Here is a 20,867-nt window from a genome sequence, read left to right on the forward strand (position 1 = left end):
TGCAACATGATTTTAATTGCCAAGGTGTTAATTTCTATCTCCGATGTCTTTGATGCTGCCCAAACTTAAGGAAAATTTCTTTCATTTAGAGAAAGGATTTTGAGATAGGTTATTTCACAATGTCCAATGCTTTTAAAAATAGATACATAATTCACCAGTGATGGATCCATCCTATGTGCACAGAGGACTAAGTTAGGCAATATGAACTTGGGACAATTCACTTAACATCCTATGACTCCGTTTCCTCATCTATAAAATGGAGATAATATTCTGCATTAACAAGAGGGGTGAGATGGAGTGTGGAGAAAAGATAGGTGGGAGATGTGAATGTACTATTCACAATGCAAAGTTTGATCGTTTGGACACAGTAGAAAATTATACCCAGCAGGCTATTCCCATAGTAGAAGTTTATTCACCCACACCCCTTGATTCTTTCTCTACAACTCATGTAATGACCAAAAGTTATCGCTTTCTTGTCTCCGTATATTAGCTGGATGGTTGAACGCACAGAGCGCTCTCTGAATCAGCACAAAAGTGCAACCTGGAGGAGGGGACATAGAAGGGGACTCCCTAGCTTACACCAAAGTCATTCTCATCCGTCAACCTGCCCACATAAATACTGGGAAATCAACTCATTTAAAAACTTGGGAGGCAAACCTGAGTTATAAGAGTGTTCTTGAATGCAGGTCAGTGAAAAATTGGTCTGCTCACAAATTCCCATTTGTCATATTGCCTACGAATGCACGTTAATTGTTTTCATATTTAAATGCCTAGAATCAACCATAATAAATGTGTGTTGTCAGGTTGTAGGGAGTTTTCTAAAAACAAAACAGGATGATTATGGCATATAGTAAATTATTGTTGGTTCCTTGTGCTCTCAGCAGAATCACAAAAGGGCAAGGCCTTACGAGAAGAAAAATCGTTCATGTCTGGTTCAAATCCTACAACACAGAAAACAGAATTGGAGCTGGGCTAATGAAGGAGGTATCTAATACAAGTTTGTATAGGCCATATGTTATTGGTCTTAAGCATCTGAAAATGTAATATTTGCTTATAAGTAGAATACTTGAAAATCCTTCTCAGTGACATAGTCTAAATGCTAATTTTGCTCCTCTCTTTGTCCTATTCTCTCCAGAGAAGTAGTATCTACTGCTCATCAGCAACACCCTTAACGTTGCCTTCTTCATGAAAGCTGGGTACTAGAGCTGCCCACGACTGTCACTTTGTGCAGTGTTTCCTCAGGGCTAATATTTAGAACATATCAAAAGTTGCAGTTGTGTGGTCTATAAGCCCAGACTGACCAAATCTAGGTACATACTAAGACAACTCAAACTTATAATATCTCACAGTACAAGTATGTGCACATGGCCCAGGTGTGTGTGGGGGTGGGAGGGGGGGAGGGAGGGAGAAGGGTAGGGGTAACGGTGATAGTGGCATAAATAAACCAGTAATGTGATGGAATATGGGTGCTCAGTTAATTAATTAATAAATGCCTGCTTGATCTTTAGTGACCTTGAGAGCCCGGAGACTAGTAATATGTGGCTATGTAAGCAATATAAGGAAAAGTCAAGCTTTCTGCCTTTTGCTTTTTTACCATCTTAATCACACATCAGATAGCTGCCTGTTTTTGATGGAACTATCAGTTTCTTATGTAAATACAGCTTCAAAGGCTAAGAAAAGGTAAGAAATGTAAAAAAGGATAAAAAAATAAACAGGAATATGTCTAATAAGAGACTGCCTACAACCCCACAGCTGGACGGAGCTTTGGCTCTGGTCTATGCAAACCTGACTCATTTTTCGGTTCTCAGGGATCAGAATATATTCTTGGCGAAACCTGACTTCAGCCCTTGGAGAACAAAAACCAGATGGATGGAAAGTGTTACTCTCGTTATCTTTGTGGGCACCAAATAAATCGTGCTCACACAGTCTGCTTTGTTTTTATGTTGTCTTGAGTCCTTATCACAAGTCATCTGAGGCCAGATGAAAGACAGCACTGAAATTCAGCTTCTCAACGGAAATACAAACAGTTCTCATACATTAATTTTCAGAGTAACTGTAAAGATTCAATGATCTAAAAACTGCACTCAGTAAGTATTATTTCAGAAAATAATTTAAATCATTGATTACAGACCTGATATGGGAGGCTGAATAATATCTCCACCACCTCCCCAAACGTCTACACTGCAATCCCTGGAAGCTGTGAATCAATTAATTATATGGCAAGAGGAGTTTTGCAAGATGCGACTAAATCAAAATTTTGAGATGGATTGTCCTAGATCATCCAGGTGGTCCCAGCGTAATCACAAATTCCTTAAAAGCAGGAAGTTACAGAGTCAGAGTTGGAGGAAGAGATGTAACAATGGAAGCAGAGGACAGAGAAAGGGATTTGGTGATGCTATGCGGCTAGCCCTGAAGACCGTGGAAGGAATCACGGGCCAAGGGATACAGCCAGCCTCCAGAAGCTGGAAATGGTAGGAAAAGGATTCTCCACTCAAGCCTCCAGGAGGAAGGCAGCTCTGTCAACACCCTGATTTTCGTTTCTGAAGACGCATGTAGGATCCCAGTCTCCACGACCAGAAGATAAAGGACGCACTACTTTGGGCCACTGGTCGGTGGCAATCATTTGTTACAGTACCAATTTGAATCTGATATACCTGGAAACTTACATCATGAAAAATTTAACAAATATGGTTATTCTTAATCTATCAAACATCACACATTTTAGATTTATCTATCTTTCTATGTATTTAGTTCCCGTAATCAAGCATCAAAATTTCCTGCAGTGAGAGTAGTGAAGGAGATCAGGAGGAGAAAGCTCTATGCCCGGAGTCAAGACAGCTGGGTTTTAGGTCAGCTCTAGTTCCAGGAAGCTGTGTGGTTTGTGCAAGTCATTTTGACACCTCAGTTATCTCACAAAATCACAGGTCTCAACAACCAATGACATTATTAGGATACTTTCTTCTTGACATTATGGTATAATAATTATTCCAGAATCTAAATAAAAGAGACAATATTCATACAGTTTGGCTCATACATCATAGAAATTGCCATTTGCTGGTACTTACTATAGAGAATGCATTAAAAAAATCGAGATGTATCAACAAGATTTCTTTTTTTTAAATGCATTCTATTAGTAAAGAAAGTAATATTCTGCTATTTCCATAATGTAGTCCCAAAGCATAAGAAATTGCTCAGCAAGGCCTAGAGTAATGAAACTGGTAAGTGCTGTTATATTAAAGTTTTACCAAATACTTGGAAATATTCAGTACACTATAAATAGAAATGTAAGGCCTCCTTGAAAAACGTCTGTGAAAATATTTCTTTGCAGTTATTATCCTAACTTATATAAATAATATAAATGTAATATTGTAGGTATGGCCATTATAAGAAATAAATCTTTCATCCCTGTATCACACATGTACATTTACATAAATTTGTTAAAGAACTTTTTTATTTCTGAGTTTTGAAAAGATTCTTAGTGGAAAATTATTAATGATGAAAAATCAATACTGGAATTTATAGCTAGCACTTTCCATTTATAAATAAAAATGGGCTATGAAAACATTAATGACTTTTCTAAATTAATCATTAAAGGCACAGAGATTGAACGTCATCGATGGCTCACTGAACACAGAAGGGGGAAAGATTTCTCCTATCCATGTGTAGAGATGGTGCTTTTTGTTTATTTTTATTTATTTTTATGTTACTATTGTTTTTTTCAACATATACTTCATTGTCAAGGTGGCTAACATACAGCGTATACAGTGTGCTCTTGGTTTGAGGGTACATTCCCATGATTCATTGCTTATATACAACACCCAGTGCTCATCCCAACAAGTGCCCTCCTCGGTTGCATTTCTAGACACCAATAATGAAGCAACAGAAAGAGAAATCAAGAAATCAATCCCATTTACAATTGTACCAAGAACCATAAAATACCTAGGAATAAACCTAACCAAAGATGTAGAAGATTTGTAAGCTGAAAACTATAGAAAACTTACAAAGGAAATTGAAGAGGACACAAAGAAATGGAAAAACATTCCATGTTAATGGATTGGAAGAACAAATATTGTTAAAATGTCAGTATTGCCCAAAGCACTCTACACATTCAATGCAATCCCAGTCAAAATTGCACCAGCATTCTTCTCAAAGCTAAAACAATCTTAAAATTTGTATGGAACCACAAAACACCCTGAATAGACAAAGTAATGTTGAAAAAGAAAACCAAAGCGGAAGGCATCACAATCCCAGACTTTAGTCTCTGCTACAGAGATAAGTGGTTTTTAAAATAACTTTTTTTTAATACATAATTTTCATGTAAATGTAACTTCTTCCCCATAAAGCTGTGCTTGCCCCAATGTTCAGTGGTCTATACTCCTTAGAAAGGCCAGCCAGCCACTGCTGTTTATTAATTAGAAGCAAGATGGCTCTGTAGGTCTCCTTCTCTCCCCCCTCCCCTCTTTGTGGCAGTGAGCACACAAATAAAAGAAGGCAAAGGATCAGAACACACGCCAGGTATCTCCTGCAACCAGAGTCCCCTCTATGCTGTGTCCTCCCCAAATCTGCATCCTGCCTGCTAGACCTACTTTCCTTTTGTCTTGCCTTTGTTGCCCTGGTTGACTTCCCTAGTGTTTCCCTCTTGAATGCCTAGATTTTAAGAGTAGATGTCAGTACAGAAGAATGAACCTGGACCACTTTCTTACACCATACCAAAAATAAACTCAAGATGGATGAAAGACCTAAATACAAGACAGGAAGTCATCAAAATCCTAGAGGAGAAAACAGGCAACAACCTCTCTGACCTCAACCTCAGCAACTTCTTACGTGATATGTCTCCAGAGGTAAGGGAAACAAAAGCGAAAAGAAACTATTGGGACCTCATCAAGATAAAAAGTTCCTGCACAGAGAAGGAAACAATCAGCAAAACTAAAAGTCAACGACGGAATGGGAGAAGATATTTGCAAACGACATATCAGATAAAGACTTAGTATCCAAAATCTATAAAGAATTTACCAAAGTCAACACCCAAAAAACAAATAATCCAGTGAAGAAGTGGGCAAAAGACATAAGTAGACACTTTTCCAAAGTAGACATCCAGATGGCTAACAGACACATGAAAACATGCTCAATATCACTCATCATCAGGGAAATACAAATCAAAGCCACGATGAGATACCACCTAAACCAATGGTTGGTGTCATATGTATGGTGAAAGACTGGATGCTTCCCACCTAAGATCAAGATCAGGACAAGGAGGTCCACTTTCGCTGCTATCAGTATTATTTGGATAGTTAATATTGTACCATCGGTTCTAGCCAAAACAACTTGGCAAGGACAGGAAATAAAAGAATCCAAATGAGAAAAGAAGTAAAATTACCTCTATTTATAGAGGACATGTTTGGATACATAGAACATCCTAAGAAATCCTCTAAGATACCATGAGTACTCATAAATGAGTTCGGCAAGGTTACACAAGATCAATTGATACAAAAAATCAGCTGTCTTTCTATAACTTGTACCGAACGATCCAAAAATGAAATTAAGAAGAGAATTTCATCCACCATAGGATTAAAACAATACAATATTCAGTAATAAATTTTAATAAGTACAAAACTTGCAGGAAGAAAACAGCAAGACTTTGTTGAAAGAAATTAAAGATCTAAACGAAAGTACCCTAGGTTCATGGATTGGAGGACTTAACATTATTAATAAAATGGATTTACTTCTCAAACTGATCCGCCGAATCAACACAATCCTAATCAGAATCCTAGCTGACATCTTAGAAGTCAATAAATTAAACAAATTATATAAACAAATTACGTCTATGCATATAATTTGATAATTAAGTTCTATGCTATTTGATCTGCCATATTTTATCAGTTCTAACATGTACATTTCCCCCTCATCTCTGCAGTTATAATTAGTATTTTTTTTCCTTAGTGAACAGAAAATAATAATGCATCCCACAATTGATGGCATCTTAAATGTGATGAAATACAGTCATTTCACCTATTTGTACACTTAAGAAAATGGTTTGGGAGTGGAAAACTTTCACTAACAGCTTCCTTGTGGCGGGGGGAGGGGGGGGAACTGAGGCAAAAAAAAAAAAGTCATCCTTATTATCATGTTTGCTCTCTAATGCACACGTTTTATGTAAAAATTTTAACAGTATCTTCAATTCAAAGTAGGTCACTGGTTATCAAAGAATTAATAAGATATGAAAGATACTGTCCTTGAATCAGATAGGAAACACTGAAGTCCCAGTTTCAGGGTGCCCTTTTTTAAGCACCGGATTGGAAAAGCAATAGTTAATAACAAAGACACCAAAAAACGTAAAACACTTCACATGTTAGTGGCACTAACTCACAGCCGGACCTCTGCGTTAACAGCCCCCAAACTCCCATCTCTAGCACAGACCTCTCTCCTGCATGCCAGACTTGTGATCCTAACTGAGGGGAATCACTCTGAGTCATAATGGGGTGAGAATTAAGGGTGTTTCTCACTGAAACTCCATCATTACCGCGTGAAAAATCTTTTCAAGTGGGGTTCTCTTACTTTTTTTCTTTCAAAAATATTTCACTAGGGTTAGATTCTCGTCTCTTTCAGTCAGTGCTATGAAATTATTTCATTCTGCCATTTATTTCCATACTTTGAAAAAACATATAAAAGAAGGAACAATGACGGCATAATTTCACAATCTGTGAGTGTTATAAACAAGAGGGCTGGGCGAATGGAGGGCAATTCCATTTGATATTTTCTTAGGCCAAAGTGTAGAGGAGTTAAAAGGTCTGTCCTGGAGAATTAAAAATTCTTCTTAATCCTTTCCATTTCTTGCTCCTACCTCCTGCCTTCCCCTGTACATGTGCCTTCCTCTGGTTTTCTTCTCTTTATCCCAAATTCGTTTTAGTGCTTTCTTTTTAACATCAACTTATCTTATATGGAGTCTTTCATATACTAATTGGAAGCAAGGAAAAATAGCATACATGACCTGATTTCAAATTTTTTAGTGCATCAATCCCTAAGGATGTGAATTTGGGCAAATCACTGCCTAGAGCTTGGAACTACCATGTCCTTATCTGAAAAATGGGGACATTTGAAAAATTTTCACAGTCCATGAACCAATTATCAGAGCTGAGGAAAATTAACTAGAACCAAAGATAGGTCACACTTACACATGTAGTGGTAAAACTGTAGGACGTCAAAGAAAAACATAAGGTCCAAAGGACAGAGCTAAAAACATATACGAATGAGAATCAGTTTGCTTAACTGCGGATTCATCAGTCGCAGTAAGAGAAACCCATAAGAGTATGGCCCAAAGAAAGTGAAAATAAGATTTTATTATATGAATAGCTAAACTGTTCATCAAGATGGCAGATGAAGAGAAGACATTTTTTTGGCAGAAGAGCAGACTCCCACGCATTCTCTTCTTCCTCACTGACAGAACCGTGGTTTCACTCGGGATCCCTATGTTTTTAGAGGCAAAACTGTACATCCCAGCCTCTTTTGCAGCTAGGGTGGCCGTTTGATACTTCTGGCCATTGAGGCAAAAGAGTGGATGCAGGAAGAACTTCTGGAAGTGGTGGAATCCCTGAAGCCTTGTTTTCTTGCCATGTGTGCTAGCCCATCCTCCTGTCTTCCCTTCCCTCTCTCCTGAGGCTGACGAGGGACCACAGCGGCTGGAGCTACAATAGACACCTTAGGATCTGGAGGCAAAGGCTGAGGAAACCACAGAAGCCATGCCCTGTAACTGCTTGGCTCTGGACTTTGTTACATGGGGGGAAAGGAATAGGCCTTTTTAAAGCTACTATTTCAGCCAGTCAGAACTGAACACAATCTTATTTCTTACAGAGCAAAGAAGAAAGAAAACTTCATTACCACCCAAAATATGACTGTCTAGGGGAGCCTGGGTGGCTCAGTTGGTTAAGCATCCCAACTTTGGCTCAGGTCATGATCTCAAGGTTCATAAGTTCAAGGCCTATGTCAGGCTCTGTGCTGACAGCTCAGAGCCTGGAGCCTGCTTTGGATTCTGCGTCTCTGTCTCTCAGCCCCTCCTCCCGCTCTGTCTATGCCTGTCCCTCAAAAATAATAAACATTAAAAAAAATTTTTTTAATGACTGTCTATAGAAAACCTTAGTGAATCTATACTCACATTTTTTAAAAACAATAAAAGCATTCAGCAATAAATTGATAACAATATACTAAAAGTCAATTGTATGTCTATGTACTACCAAGGAACTCAGAAATTTAATTTTTTAAAAGGTATAATTTACAATAGCAACACAAAATATATGGTTCCTAGAAATAAATCTTACATAAGATGTACAGGATTTTATGGACAAATTTTTAAATTATTGAAAGCAATTAAAAAGTTCTAAAAGAGAGATATATTATGTTTATGGATAGGATGACTCAATTACACATAGGAATTTTCTTCCCCAATTGTTGTTTTCTCGCAATTAATCTACACATGAAAAATGATTCCAATAAAACATACAATGGGATTGTGTGTATGTGACACCTGTCAAACTAATGCTAACATTTATGAAGATGAAAAAGCCAGGAGTAACTACAGAAAGATGCTTTCCCTCAGCGGTAACCAGAGACCGTAATGAAATATCACCGACATGCATCAGACTGGCAAAAATGCTGAAATGTGACAATATCGAGAATCGCGTGAGGATCCAGAGTGTGGGAACCCTTGCGTTCTCCTGGATGAGTTCACGGTGGCTTTCCCACTGTCACTGTCAGAGCAGTGTGGAACACTTAAGAAAAGTGAAGGCGCTCAGGTCCAGGATGCAGCTGTTTTACTCCTGAGCGTGCACAGCCTAGAGAAAACTCTGGTCCCAGAACCATGTTCCACAATGTTCCCAGCACACTGCTAGGAAATAAAACACTGTCCTACAGACAGGCAACTTCAGAGACAGTTAAGCTTCACTGCTAGGTGACTGGTACAGAGGCATCTTTCACACTTGTTTTATTATTTATTTATTTATTTATTTATTTATTTATAATTTTTTTTTTTAACGTTTATTTATTTTTGAGACACAGAGAGACAGAGCATGAACAGGGGAGGAGCAGAGAGAGAGGGAGACACAGAATCTGAAACAGGCTCCAGGCTCTGAGCTGTCAGCACAGAGCCCGACGCGGGGCTCGAACTCACGGACCGCGAGATCATGACCTGAGCCGAAGTCGGACGCTTAAGTGACCAAGCCACCCAGGCGCCCCTCACACTCGTTTTAAAGACAGAGTGCGATGAGAGATATTGCAACTCGAAACAGGGAAATCGGGTGAGTTTCAGAACTTGTGACATCATATTTTAGAGCGGATAAAGCCTGGGAGAGAGCCAGTCTCCAGACCACATGAGGGAGACATCGATCGGTTTCCTTAGGAGGACTTGCGTCCTCTCCTTGACCTAAGAAGTGATCAGCACCCGACTTGAGTTACTGCACCTCCTTTCTCTTTCCCCGGCCAGGCCACCCTGTCACTTCGTGGGTGTGACTGACAAGTTGACACTGACCTCAGGCCTCGCCTTTCCCAGACAGTGACACCGAGTTAAGCAGAGGCCCTGTCCTCTCGGTGACAGAAATCTTGACACTGCTCTTCCAGTCATTTCCCAGCTGGTATTACTACTTTTTAATGAAGTAATATTACCTGTCACAAGACCCCATTAGTTAGCACTTTCACCACAGAGAATGGATGAAGCGGTTTTTGTCTCAATTTTCTTGTTTTGCATACTCCATTAAGTTGCTATTTCCATATTTTACATAAAAATTCTAGACGAAAAAAATGATTATTTCAAAAGTTAGTGCCATCCATACACATATAAGTAAGGAATAATACGGAGCATTTCTGCAGGATTGGAACATTATCATGGATAAAAAGATTAAAAGCCACGTCATGCCCAAGGTCCCCTTCCCAGAGTCAACTTCATTTTACAGAATTAGGGAGTGCTTATTACTGTGGGACAGCCAGGTCACAGGATGTTCTCAGGAGCCCGGAAGAATCGACCGTCACCCTCTGTGTCCGCCAACCAGCCCTGAAAAGTGAGCTCACTGCCAGATCCAGAAGGACCTCACCAGTATCTAGACTCGGTCCTGGGAAAGAATGGAACTCTAAAAAGTGTAATTGGTTTAGGATGCAGATGTTTTCACAGAAAGTTTCTAATGGGAACTCATGTCAGTTTTAGCTAAACAGCTTCAAAGCCCGTCACTGATTTCTGTGCACCAGAGCAGATCTGTCTCACCATCCTTTCAAATTCTGATGAGCTCTCCAGACATTTGCCTCAAAATATCTCTCGTTTTTCCTAATTGTTTCAGCAGTGGCTCGCAGAAAAGGCTTTTAAAATATCTTTTTATCTTCAAATTATTTACTTCTTGAAATATTTATTTCCTTGTGGGAACCTAAGAGTTATACATGTTCTAAAAGAACATGGCTCCGTATTTTGGTTTTTACAACCTTAGAGGTACTGGTCAATCAGGAGACAATCCCTTTGACATTCAACCAAAGCTCTTTGATTAAATTGCCGTTATTCTTAAAGAGACTGGAGTTGACTCGTTTCACAAGCCTGACAGTTTATTGTGGAATCAGCTTTAATTCATGAAAAGATACACCTCATTTTTTGTTCCTTTCAAATCAGACACTTCAGTATAATTTGGACTTATTACAGTTAATAAGTACTGGGAAACACTTTAAAACTTAGTAAGAGCAGCTAATCTTACAAAACCTCAGAGGTTTGATTATGAAGAGAATTTACTACTTTGGTCAGAATTCCTGCTTATCTGGAAAAGTAAAGGGGGTTTCAACAACACAAAATCATGAAGAAGGTTTCGCAAACAGTTCTTAGATTCGGCACTAGAAATAGAATCCATAAGAGGAAAAAAAAAACAGACGTCATCAGAATTAAGTTAATGAATTTAGTTAATTAAATTTCAGGCACTGAAGAGATTAGTCAAAGACTCTGAGAAAATATTTGTGAGTCATGTATCTGATGAAGGACTTGTATCTGGAATATATAAAGAAATCTTACAACTCAACCAAAAAACAAAAATAACGCAATTAAAATACGAGCATGAGATCTGAAGACATTACTCCAAAATATACAAGTGGCCCCTGAGTGCCCGAAAAGGCGTTTGGCATCATCAGTCATCGGGGAAAAAGCAAAACCACAATGAGGTACCACTTCATAACCACGAAGATGTGTCGAAACCAAACAAAAAGAAAATAACAAGTGTGGGTGGCGATGTGGAGAAACCGGAGACCTCACGCGTCGCTGGGAGGAATACGAAACGGTGCTGCCGCTTGGGAAGACGGCCTGGCAGTTCGCCGGCAGGCTGAACACAGAGCTGCCTAGAAGCCAGCAGCTCCACGGCTAGGTGTGTACTAGACAGAGAGGTATTTATCTCACCGTGAATTATATACGCTTCTTAAGAAAGGAAACCTCCCTTTGGCAAGGGTTTTACTCACTGAGGTTCCACTTCAGGCCCGTTGTGGTGACGTGATTGCAAGGCTGTCCGACAGGAATAAGGCCACACCAGTCGCCTTCCATTCCGGTATCTACATGCAATTTGTGCTTTCCCTGAAGTAGAGAAAGAATGATCATCGACGCGGTGAAGAGAAAGGGCAGGGGTCAATGTACACTCAAGACCTGGGGAGGCGCGCGGACCGTCCGAGAACTTCACGTGGCTCATCGTACTTAATCCTAGCCACAATTTTACAAGGTAGCTTATTGTTACTTCTCATTCTTACATATGAGAAAGGTGAAGCTTGCAGAGATTAAATGTGTCCAGGCCCACACAGATAACAAGGGGGCAAACCAGGATTCCTACATGTACTTGGCAATTCTGAAGACTGAACGGAATCCTCGTGCTAATGATGTCGCGTTCTATGTGACAGAATTCTAGGGTCTTAGTCAAACACTTGGTCAGGTGTAAGTAAAACATTGCTTGCTAAGTACAAGCTCTACTTTATCTCAGAACCGGGCTTCTAGCTTTCCGAATTCCACGTCAATCCTGCTAATGGTTAGCCTGCTTCCTACATTCGTGGCTCCTGTAGGGCACGTCCACTAAGAAGTGCCTCTGCCCGGAAACGGTATCTACCCCAAGGAATGAGAACGCTTCCTCCATCTGGATTATGAAAACCGGTATAATTTACCATGTTTTCGATTTTTCAGTTTATAAGAAGGTTAAAGTTAAATGTAATGTTCAACCAAGGCTACAATGGGTTTTTTTGTTTTGTTTTGTTTTAGTTTATTTATTTACTTTGAGAGAGAGAGAGAGAGAGAGAGAGAGAGAGAGAGAGAGAGAGGGAGAAACAGAGAGAGAGAGAGAGCATGTGCACAGCAGAGGAGGGGCAGAGACGAGGAGAGACAGAATCCCAAGCAGGCTCCATGCTGTAAGCACAGAGCCCGATGCGGGGCTCGAATTCACAAACCTTGAGATCATGACCTGAGCGGAGATCAAGAGTCAGACGCTTAACCCACTGAGCCACCCAGGCACCTCTACAATGTTTGATTTTAAATAAAATATTTGGAAATTCCTCTTCTGCTGTAAAGTAATGACTTTCCATTCCTATTCTACTCATTATCCTTAGAGTATATGGTCTTTGTAGAAGGACGCCTCAAGTCCTTATGGGAAAATGCCAAGGCACATATCTATTCAATAATTACATGAAAAAGATATTTTCCATAATTCACAAAACTCTGAACAAGTATGTTCCAAAGGATATTCTTTTTTTTTTTTAATTTTTTTACATTTATTTATTTTTGAGAAACAGAGTGAGACAAAGCATGAGCGGGGGAGGGGCAGAGACAAAAGGAGACACAGAATCTGAAGCAGGCTCCAGGCTCTGAGCAAGCATTCAGCACAGAGCCTGATGCGGGCTCGAACTCACGGACCGTGAGATCATGACGTGAGTCGAAGTCAGATGCATAACCGACTGAGCCACCCAGGTGCCCCCCCCCCCAGGATATTCTTTATTTTAACAAAATATTATTTAAAAGTATATTTAATATATGATATAATAACAAAGTAAGGTAGTTAAGTCTCCTTTTATAGCATTTTATTTATTCCTTATGACTTCTGGACTCTATTTTAGGCTTCTGAGAACTCACCCTACTGCACATAAGAACTCAACATCTGAGTAGGCTTTGTCTTTACTCAAAGGATTGCTTTTACTAGGAAAACAACTCTCTAAATTACTTATCAGCTCTTGAAATTTAACACAAACTTATGCAGATCTTTATTACCCACACAGTTCATACATACTTACATACATATTTGTGTATATATGTGTGTGTATTTATGTTTGTGTATATCCATATATATTTGAACACTTAATCAGAAGGCATAAATTCAATTAAGCGGGCTTAAATATATTCAAACACAAAGAATATGTAAAGAAAACATAAAATATATTTGAACTTGGTGACCATTACTGGAAGAAAAGATAGGCAACACGTGGAAATGTACAGAGGCACGCGGAGAAACGTAGGTGAACTGACAACATAATGCATTGTGAAAACAAGGCCCAATAAGAAACAGAATTGTGAGAAATCACAGAACCCATCTATGTAAATTAAAATAAATGCAAACAATAAGACACTTCTAATAATAAAATTTAAATGTATATTAAAAGTTTAAATATATACGTATATATACACACACACTAACCTGCCTGCCTATGAAAAGAGCAAGGAGAATGGGAATGTGGCGTAGGGATACAAGGGAGGCAAATGGGTGGATCAATCACTGACGATTCCTGCCTGGACAGGAGAGGATAACGTGCCAGTGACCGGTGAGCATAAGAGACTCAGCACTGAAATCTTATAAAGATAACAATATCCTTTTTACTTATCACTTTTACAAAGTGATACAAGCCGGTAATTCTTAGACTCTTCTGAAGAGTCTAAAATAAAAATAGGGAAAATATTCTAGGAATTCTAAACAGTAATTCAAAAAAGAGGAATGACTGGGATATAGCCATGGAAAAAACTTACAAGTAAAAGAAAACTAACCTTGTTCTTGAATAATGATCTTTGGGTTTTTTTTTTTTAATATTCATTGGGGGGGGGGGCGTGCACAGGTGGCGGAGGGGCAGGGAGAGAGCAGCACAGAGGTTGTGAAATGGCTCCGTGCTGACAGGATAGAGCCAGAGGAGGGGCTCAAACTAAGGAACCAAGAGATCAGGATCGAGTCCAGATCAAGACTCAGATGCTTAACCGACTGAGCCACCCAGCTGCCCCTGGTGTGTTTTAGATCAATTTAGAGCAAAAGCATAGAAACTGTTAGTATGGTTATAGAAACTTTTACATGTTATAGAGCAAAACAGTACCTGTCAAAGGGTATGGTAAAGCGGAGTGGCCCTCATTTTCTCATCATTTTCGGGAAGAATCCAGAAATAGTGCCTGGAGCGGCAGATTGGGGGGGGGGGGTTGGGGGGGATTTAAACACTGCTCCAGGTCTAAGTAACTGGTGATGTGGATAACACGCCTAAGCAGCCGAAACGGGAGCGAGGAGGGGGCACTCCAATAGCTGTGTCCTTCTCCGGCCACAGTCCTCCCTCAGACACCTCCATACCGGCATCAGAGACGTCCACGCGAAGGCTGCCATCACTGCATGGAAGTTGCAGCACGGAAAAGTAGGAAACAGACTGATCAGAGACCTGCTCATGTGCAGAGGGGAGGGCAGAGCTTAGGCAAGGGGCTCCGTGAGGCTTTGCATGGGAACAGAAATCACTCCGTGCACAAGGCTGCGCATTTGCGGAGCTGGGGGGGGCGGGGGGGAGGGGTCAGGACACTCCCTGATTGGGCCACTAGGGTAGGGCGGACCGGTGGGGCCCGGGGATTTTCAGGCAGTGAAGCTCGTCCTTGTGACACCATTAATGACAGATACATGAACTTATGCATTTGTCAAGACCCATAGAATCTCTAACACAGGGAGTGAACGCTAATGTAAATTTTACGGACTTTAAAAAATAATACTATGCTATATCGCTTTGTCACTTGGAACCCATGTACCACACGAATGCAAAATAATAGGGGAAGTGTGAGCGGGAGAGGGGCATATGGAAACTCTGTGTCTAGCCTGCTCAGTGTTCTGTAGGCCTAAAACTGTTGTAAAAATAAAGTCTATTAATTAAAAAAAAAAAAGTCCCCTGGTGACCTTTCAGTTTCTCGTCCCTTAAATGGGACTGGCAGCAATGTGACGGTAGGTCCGAACCCCATGCAAGCCACATGAAGGTCCTGCACAGAGATGTGTACATCTGCTCCTCAGCAACAGTATAACTTACTCTACTTTCCCCCCCACTAAAAAACAGGATTTTTTGTTTAAGCCATGAGCTGCCTTAATTTCCTGGCATAGAAATTTTCCCTGAATTAATTTACATTGACTAGCTTTGCCAGACAAACATGAGTCTTGTTTCTCCCTACCACTCTCCCTTATGGAAATTATTCTCTCTGAAGATATAGATGCTGGATAGAAAACAAATTATCGTCCGTAGATGCCAAATATAACACATTTACCAAATTCTGAAAGCGGTAACAAAGCCTCCTTCATGATGACAACGGAGGACCGTAGAAATTCTGATTTCTTTGCAATTGCTTTGGTTTTAGCAGCAAAGGAACAGAAAGCGGTGGTGGCTTTTTGTGTGGGTGGGTCATGGCCTGATAAGGGCTGGCCTCTCAGAAAGCGCAGCATATCAGAGGGGATACAGGCAATCCACAGCTTCCTTCTGGAGCACTGAGTGGCAGACGGCTCAGGAAGAAGAAAGGCAGAACACTCACCTGGCCCAGATGGCTCTACCCTTGTCTCAGGTAACGGGGTCTCTGACAATGAGGCCTGATGTTAGAGACTGTGACCTCTTCGTCCTTCCTTATCCCAGAGGGATTTGTGTCCCATTGGGCTGTCTTATTTTCAGTGTGTTAGCTAATTCCTATCTTTATTAAAATTATTTAAATTTCAGTTAGTTAACATACAATGCAATATCGGTTTCAGAAGTAGAATTCAGTGGTTCATCAGTTATATACAACACCCAGTGCTCATCCCAACAAGCACCCTCTTTGATACCCATCACCCTTCTAGCCCATCTCCCACCCACCTTCCTCCAATCCTCAGTTTGTTCTCTATTAATAAGAGTCTCTTTTGGTTTGTTTCCATTTCTTCTCTATTTTCCTCTTCTTCTCTTATATTCATCTGTTTTGTTTCTCTTTTTTTTTTTCCGTGAGCAATAGGTTTTTATGTTTATGTTGAAACTTAGTATTTTCTTTTTTTTTTTTAATATATGAAATTTATTGTCAAATTGGTTTCCATACAACACCCAGTGCTCATCCCAAAAGGTGCCCTCCTCAATACCCATCACCCACCCTCCCCTCCCTCCCACCCCCCATCAACCCTCAGTTTGGTCTCAGTTTTTAACAGTCTCTTATGCTTTGGCTCTCTCCCACTCTAACCTCTTTTTTTTTTTTTTCCTTCCCCTCCCCCATGGGTTTCTGTTACGTTTCTCAGGATCCACATAAGAGTGAAACCATATGGTATCTGTCTTTCTCTGTATGGCTTATTTCACTTAGCATCACACTCTCCAGTTCCATCCATGTTGCTACAAAGGGCCATATTTCGTTCTTTCTCATTGCCACGTAGTACTCCATTGTGTATATAAACCACAATTTCTTTATCCATTCATCAGTTGATGGACATTTAGGCTCTTTCCATAATTTGGCTATTGTTGAGAGTGCTGCTATAAACATTGGGGTACAGGTGCCCCTATGCATCAGTACTCCTATATCCCTTGGATAAATTCCTAGCAGTGCTATTGCTGGGTCATAGGGTAGGTCTATTTTTAATTTTCTGAGGAACCTCCACACTGCTTTCCAGAGCGGCTGCACCAATTTGCATTCCCACCAACAGTGCAAGAGGGTTCCCGTTTCTCCACATCCTCTCCAGCATCTATAGTCTCCTGATTTGTTCATTTTGGCCACTCTGACTGGCGTGAGGTGACATCGGAGTGTGGTTTTGATTTGTATTTCCCTGATAAGGAGCGACGTTGAACATCTTTTCTCTGGATGTCTTCTTTAGAGAAGTGTCTATTCATGTTTTCTGCCCATGTTTTGTTTCTTAAATTCCATATGAGTGAAATCATGAGATACTTGCCTTTCTCTGACTTATTTCGCTTAGCATAATACATTCTAGCTCCATCTACGTCATTGCAAATGGCAAGATTTCATTCTCTTTGATGGCTGACTAATATTCCATCATGGGTGTATTCCATCTTCCTTATCCATCCATCAGTTGATAGACATCTGGGCTCTCCATAGTTTGGCTATTGTTGATAATGCTGCTAGAAACATTGGAGCGCATGTCCCCTTTCGAATGTGTTTTTTGTACCCTTTGGGTAAATACCTAATAGTGCAATTGCTGCAACGTAGGGTAGGGCTATTTTTAGTTTTCTGAGGAACCTCCACACTACTTTCCAGAGTGGCTGCTGCACCAGTTTGCATTCCCCCCAACTGTGCAAGAGGGTTCTCCTCTCTCTGTATCCTCAACAACACCTGTTAATTTTAGCCATTTTGACATTAACAGTTAACATTCTGAACTTAATTAACATTCTGAACTTAATAATACAGTTAATTCCTATCTTTTAATTGAAGACTTTCCTCCTTCTGTTTGTGGTCTGCTTAACAGTTCGGTAGTGGTCAGCTGTACACAGTATATTTGGTGTTCCAGATAACTTGGTAAAGGATGGTGAGGGAGGGGGTTGGCGGGGTGACCTAGGTGATGGGGATTAAGGAGGCACTTATGATGAGCACGGGGAGATTTATGGAACTGCTGAATCACCATATTGCACACCTGAACCAATATAACACTGTGTGTTAACTACACTGGAATTTAAAATTAAAAAACAAAAAAGAATTGGTGAAGGAAGTAAGGAATGATTTCTCAACTGGTGGACATTAACTCCCTAAGAGAAGATTCTTCAACTTGTATCATATAATGCAAAGGAAACAGCACATATACATGTTAAGTTTTATTATCCCAGGGAGAGGATGCTGTTATAAAATCCACTGATTTAAATGACACAGTGGTAAGCTTTCTTTTCCAGCCTTGCTATATATTCATTGCTCTCCTCATTATTTTAGCATCCAACACACCTTGAAATTTTTAATCTGGGAATAAACTAGTTTGTGGACTTGAGAAGTCACAGATAGGTTTTAGCCTGCAGTCAATTAATATTTTTTTCTTTTGTTCCAAAAAGATGTTTAGCCATACATGAATGGTCTCTGTGTTCATAAATATGCAAATTTAGCTTTGTTTGGTTAAAGGAGAGCAATATTATGCTTGTCTCCCATATCTTCAGTCTATGTGACATCTTTAAAAAATGAGCAACAAAAGGAATTTTTGTTCATTCCTCAGATTTCTCCATTCATAATATATGCTAGCCTATATGTGATTTGACACGGGCAGGCATACAGCCTGACATTAAAGAACTTCCCCAAAGATTTATGCCATTACTGGAGACTAGAGGCACATGAACTAATCATTGACTTCCATCCACTCTCATGAATCACTCACTGCACAGGCTCCTGTTCTGTCCCGGTTCTGAGCTAAGATAACTCGCTGAAATCAAAGGCAGTTCTATATGGTAAAGACGGGACAAAATTCAATCAGACAGTTTGTTTTTACAGTCATGGCTATTCTTAACATATTAACAACCTCAATAAGGTATAAACTTGTAATTTAGTGAAAAGTAGCAAAGATATTGCTTGGCGCCTGTGCTGGAAATCATACATAGGAGCATGTTAAAGGTGGGCATCATCATGAGATCACTTTTGCTAGACTGTAATGGCAACCTGCAGCAAAATATACACAAATTGATACCTAATGAAAGGGTAAGAAATCATTGTCACTTTGTTATTATGCTTCCTCTTTGCAAAACCCTAAGACACAACGGACAGAAAAGATAAAGTTCACCCTAGCCTTTGCTTTCGCAAAAATATAAAACAATGAGGCATCTGAATTCTCTTTACACCTCTAAATCGTTACATACAATAACTATGCCAAGTTTTATGCCAAGACATCTTCGTGTGGATCTCACAAAATACATAGCAGTTTAACCAGATCATTCACAAAGCAACCAAACGCAGGAAGAACATAAGCGTACTTCCTATTTAGTAGATTTCTATTCAGTGGAAGATTCAGGAACCAGGTGGCCATGCTAGGTATAAAGTGGATGGCCATTCATCACATTGCTGTTAATGCTGAACTTACACCCTGTGGCCAACTGCAGTAAGATTTCGGGCACACAGAGCCAGTATGAATGAAATACCATTGTACACTGATTAAACACAAGGATAACCTTTGGTAGCTCATTTTTTTTTAGTTTGTCCAGGTACTTAAAAAATTTATCAACAAACGCTGCAGGAAATGAAATAGCCTGCAGGGAAGAACAGTGAAAGGAGTAGATGGAGGTATCTACACTGTACCTGCTACCTCTCTCTCAAAAACACAGACTTCTGTGATGGTGTATTTTCTACTCATGTGACAGAAGGTACTCATAAGAGAAATGGTCTCCCCGGTGAATTTGTAGTTCTACAACCCGAGAGCTAGAAGACTGGTATCTCTACTTTTATTTTGCTTCACAAGCAGAATTCAAAACATAAGTGTATTGGTTTTATACAGAGTAGCCTACAATGAATGTTATATATAAATATATTTACATATTTTATGTAAGGCATTTTTTTAAATTCACTAATACCTTATCTATAGACAGATTTTAGAGTTTTCAACTATGGAAGAAGCACAGTTTCCAAAGTCCATTGTACAGAACACGACTCCTAGGATCAGATAAGATCGGAAAGAGCGCGTTTTAGATTCCCCTCCTGGAAGTCACAACGCACAGCAGCATGGTTAGATGTTCCCGGTAGTTTTGCAGCAAAGAAATGCTGTTTACTTGAGCAAGAGCTCCCCACACTTACTGGACCAGAGATCTTCTTTCTTGCCCCTCAAATAACACCTCATAATTACCCATGGAATCTGCATTTCATGAAATTCACCTAGGAAAATACTGATTTGGAATAGAAATACTATACACAGCATCCAAAACGATAATACTTTGTGGTTTAATATTTCCACAGCCAGAACATTTCAATGATATGTCTTGAAATTAATAATCTCCATCGGATTTTCAGTTTGGAAATTATTTGATAACCTCAGGCTAAAATTATGTGTGTTCTGACATAGGAGGTAGGCTTATTCTCTGATCAAAAGGTTAATGACAATACTGGATGGTTATCCAAAAAGAAAGCCTTCTGCATGCTACTTAAGCTAGTTTGTTTATTCAAAAGTCAAAAGTATGTACAATTGTTAGAGACAGTAGAATACTATAACGATAGGCTAATTTCCTTATTAACCCCCAACACTAGCTATTTCAAAACAAAACTGATGAAATCAATGTTTATCCTTTCTTTTCTATCCCTCTGTATTGATGTTTTTGTTTCCTTCCTTCCTTCCTTCCTTCCTTCCTTCCTTCCTCCCTTTCTTTCCAATGCATCCTATTCTGTCTTTACACCTCCCTTGTATTCCAGTCGGAGGAGACCATCTGGTGAGTGCTCTCATGCTAAAATGTCAGAAACCTACTCTTTGCTCCTCCCAAAGACATGGATATTTTAAAGTACTGTCTAAAGACAATACTTACTCCAGAAGCAAGCATTTCTAACAGGACAAATTATGCTGAAAGATATATACTGAGTCAAAGAGTTATGGCAGAATTTTCAAATAGTTTCAGGTAAATGTTATTATTCTACTTAACATATGGAATGATCGGGATGTCCAAGTCCTCCTGTCTATTTCTGTGCTACTTTTCCATCTTTAATCTGCAAA

At 39.7% G+C, this 20,867-nt stretch overlaps 1 protein-coding gene across 11 annotated transcripts in view; it reads right to left on the bottom strand.

The window, feature by feature from the left end:
* TPK1 (thiamin pyrophosphokinase 1) overlaps positions 1-20,867 on the bottom strand; it is a 348,661-nt gene that overhangs the window by 79,477 nt on the left and 248,317 nt on the right. For all 11 annotated transcript variants that reach the window (XM_042926947.1, XM_042926946.1, XM_042926953.1 and 8 more), the window contains one exon: positions 11,464-11,575. In XM_042926947.1, coding sequence (XP_042782881.1) covers positions 11,464-11,575 — 112 coding nt within the window. The remainder of the gene's footprint in view (positions 1-11,463; positions 11,576-20,867) is intronic.

Source organism: Panthera leo, chromosome A2 (assembly GCF_018350215.1).
Source record: "Panthera leo isolate Ple1 chromosome A2, P.leo_Ple1_pat1.1, whole genome shotgun sequence".
In the NCBI taxonomy this organism is placed as follows: Eukaryota; Metazoa; Chordata; class Mammalia; order Carnivora; family Felidae; genus Panthera; species Panthera leo.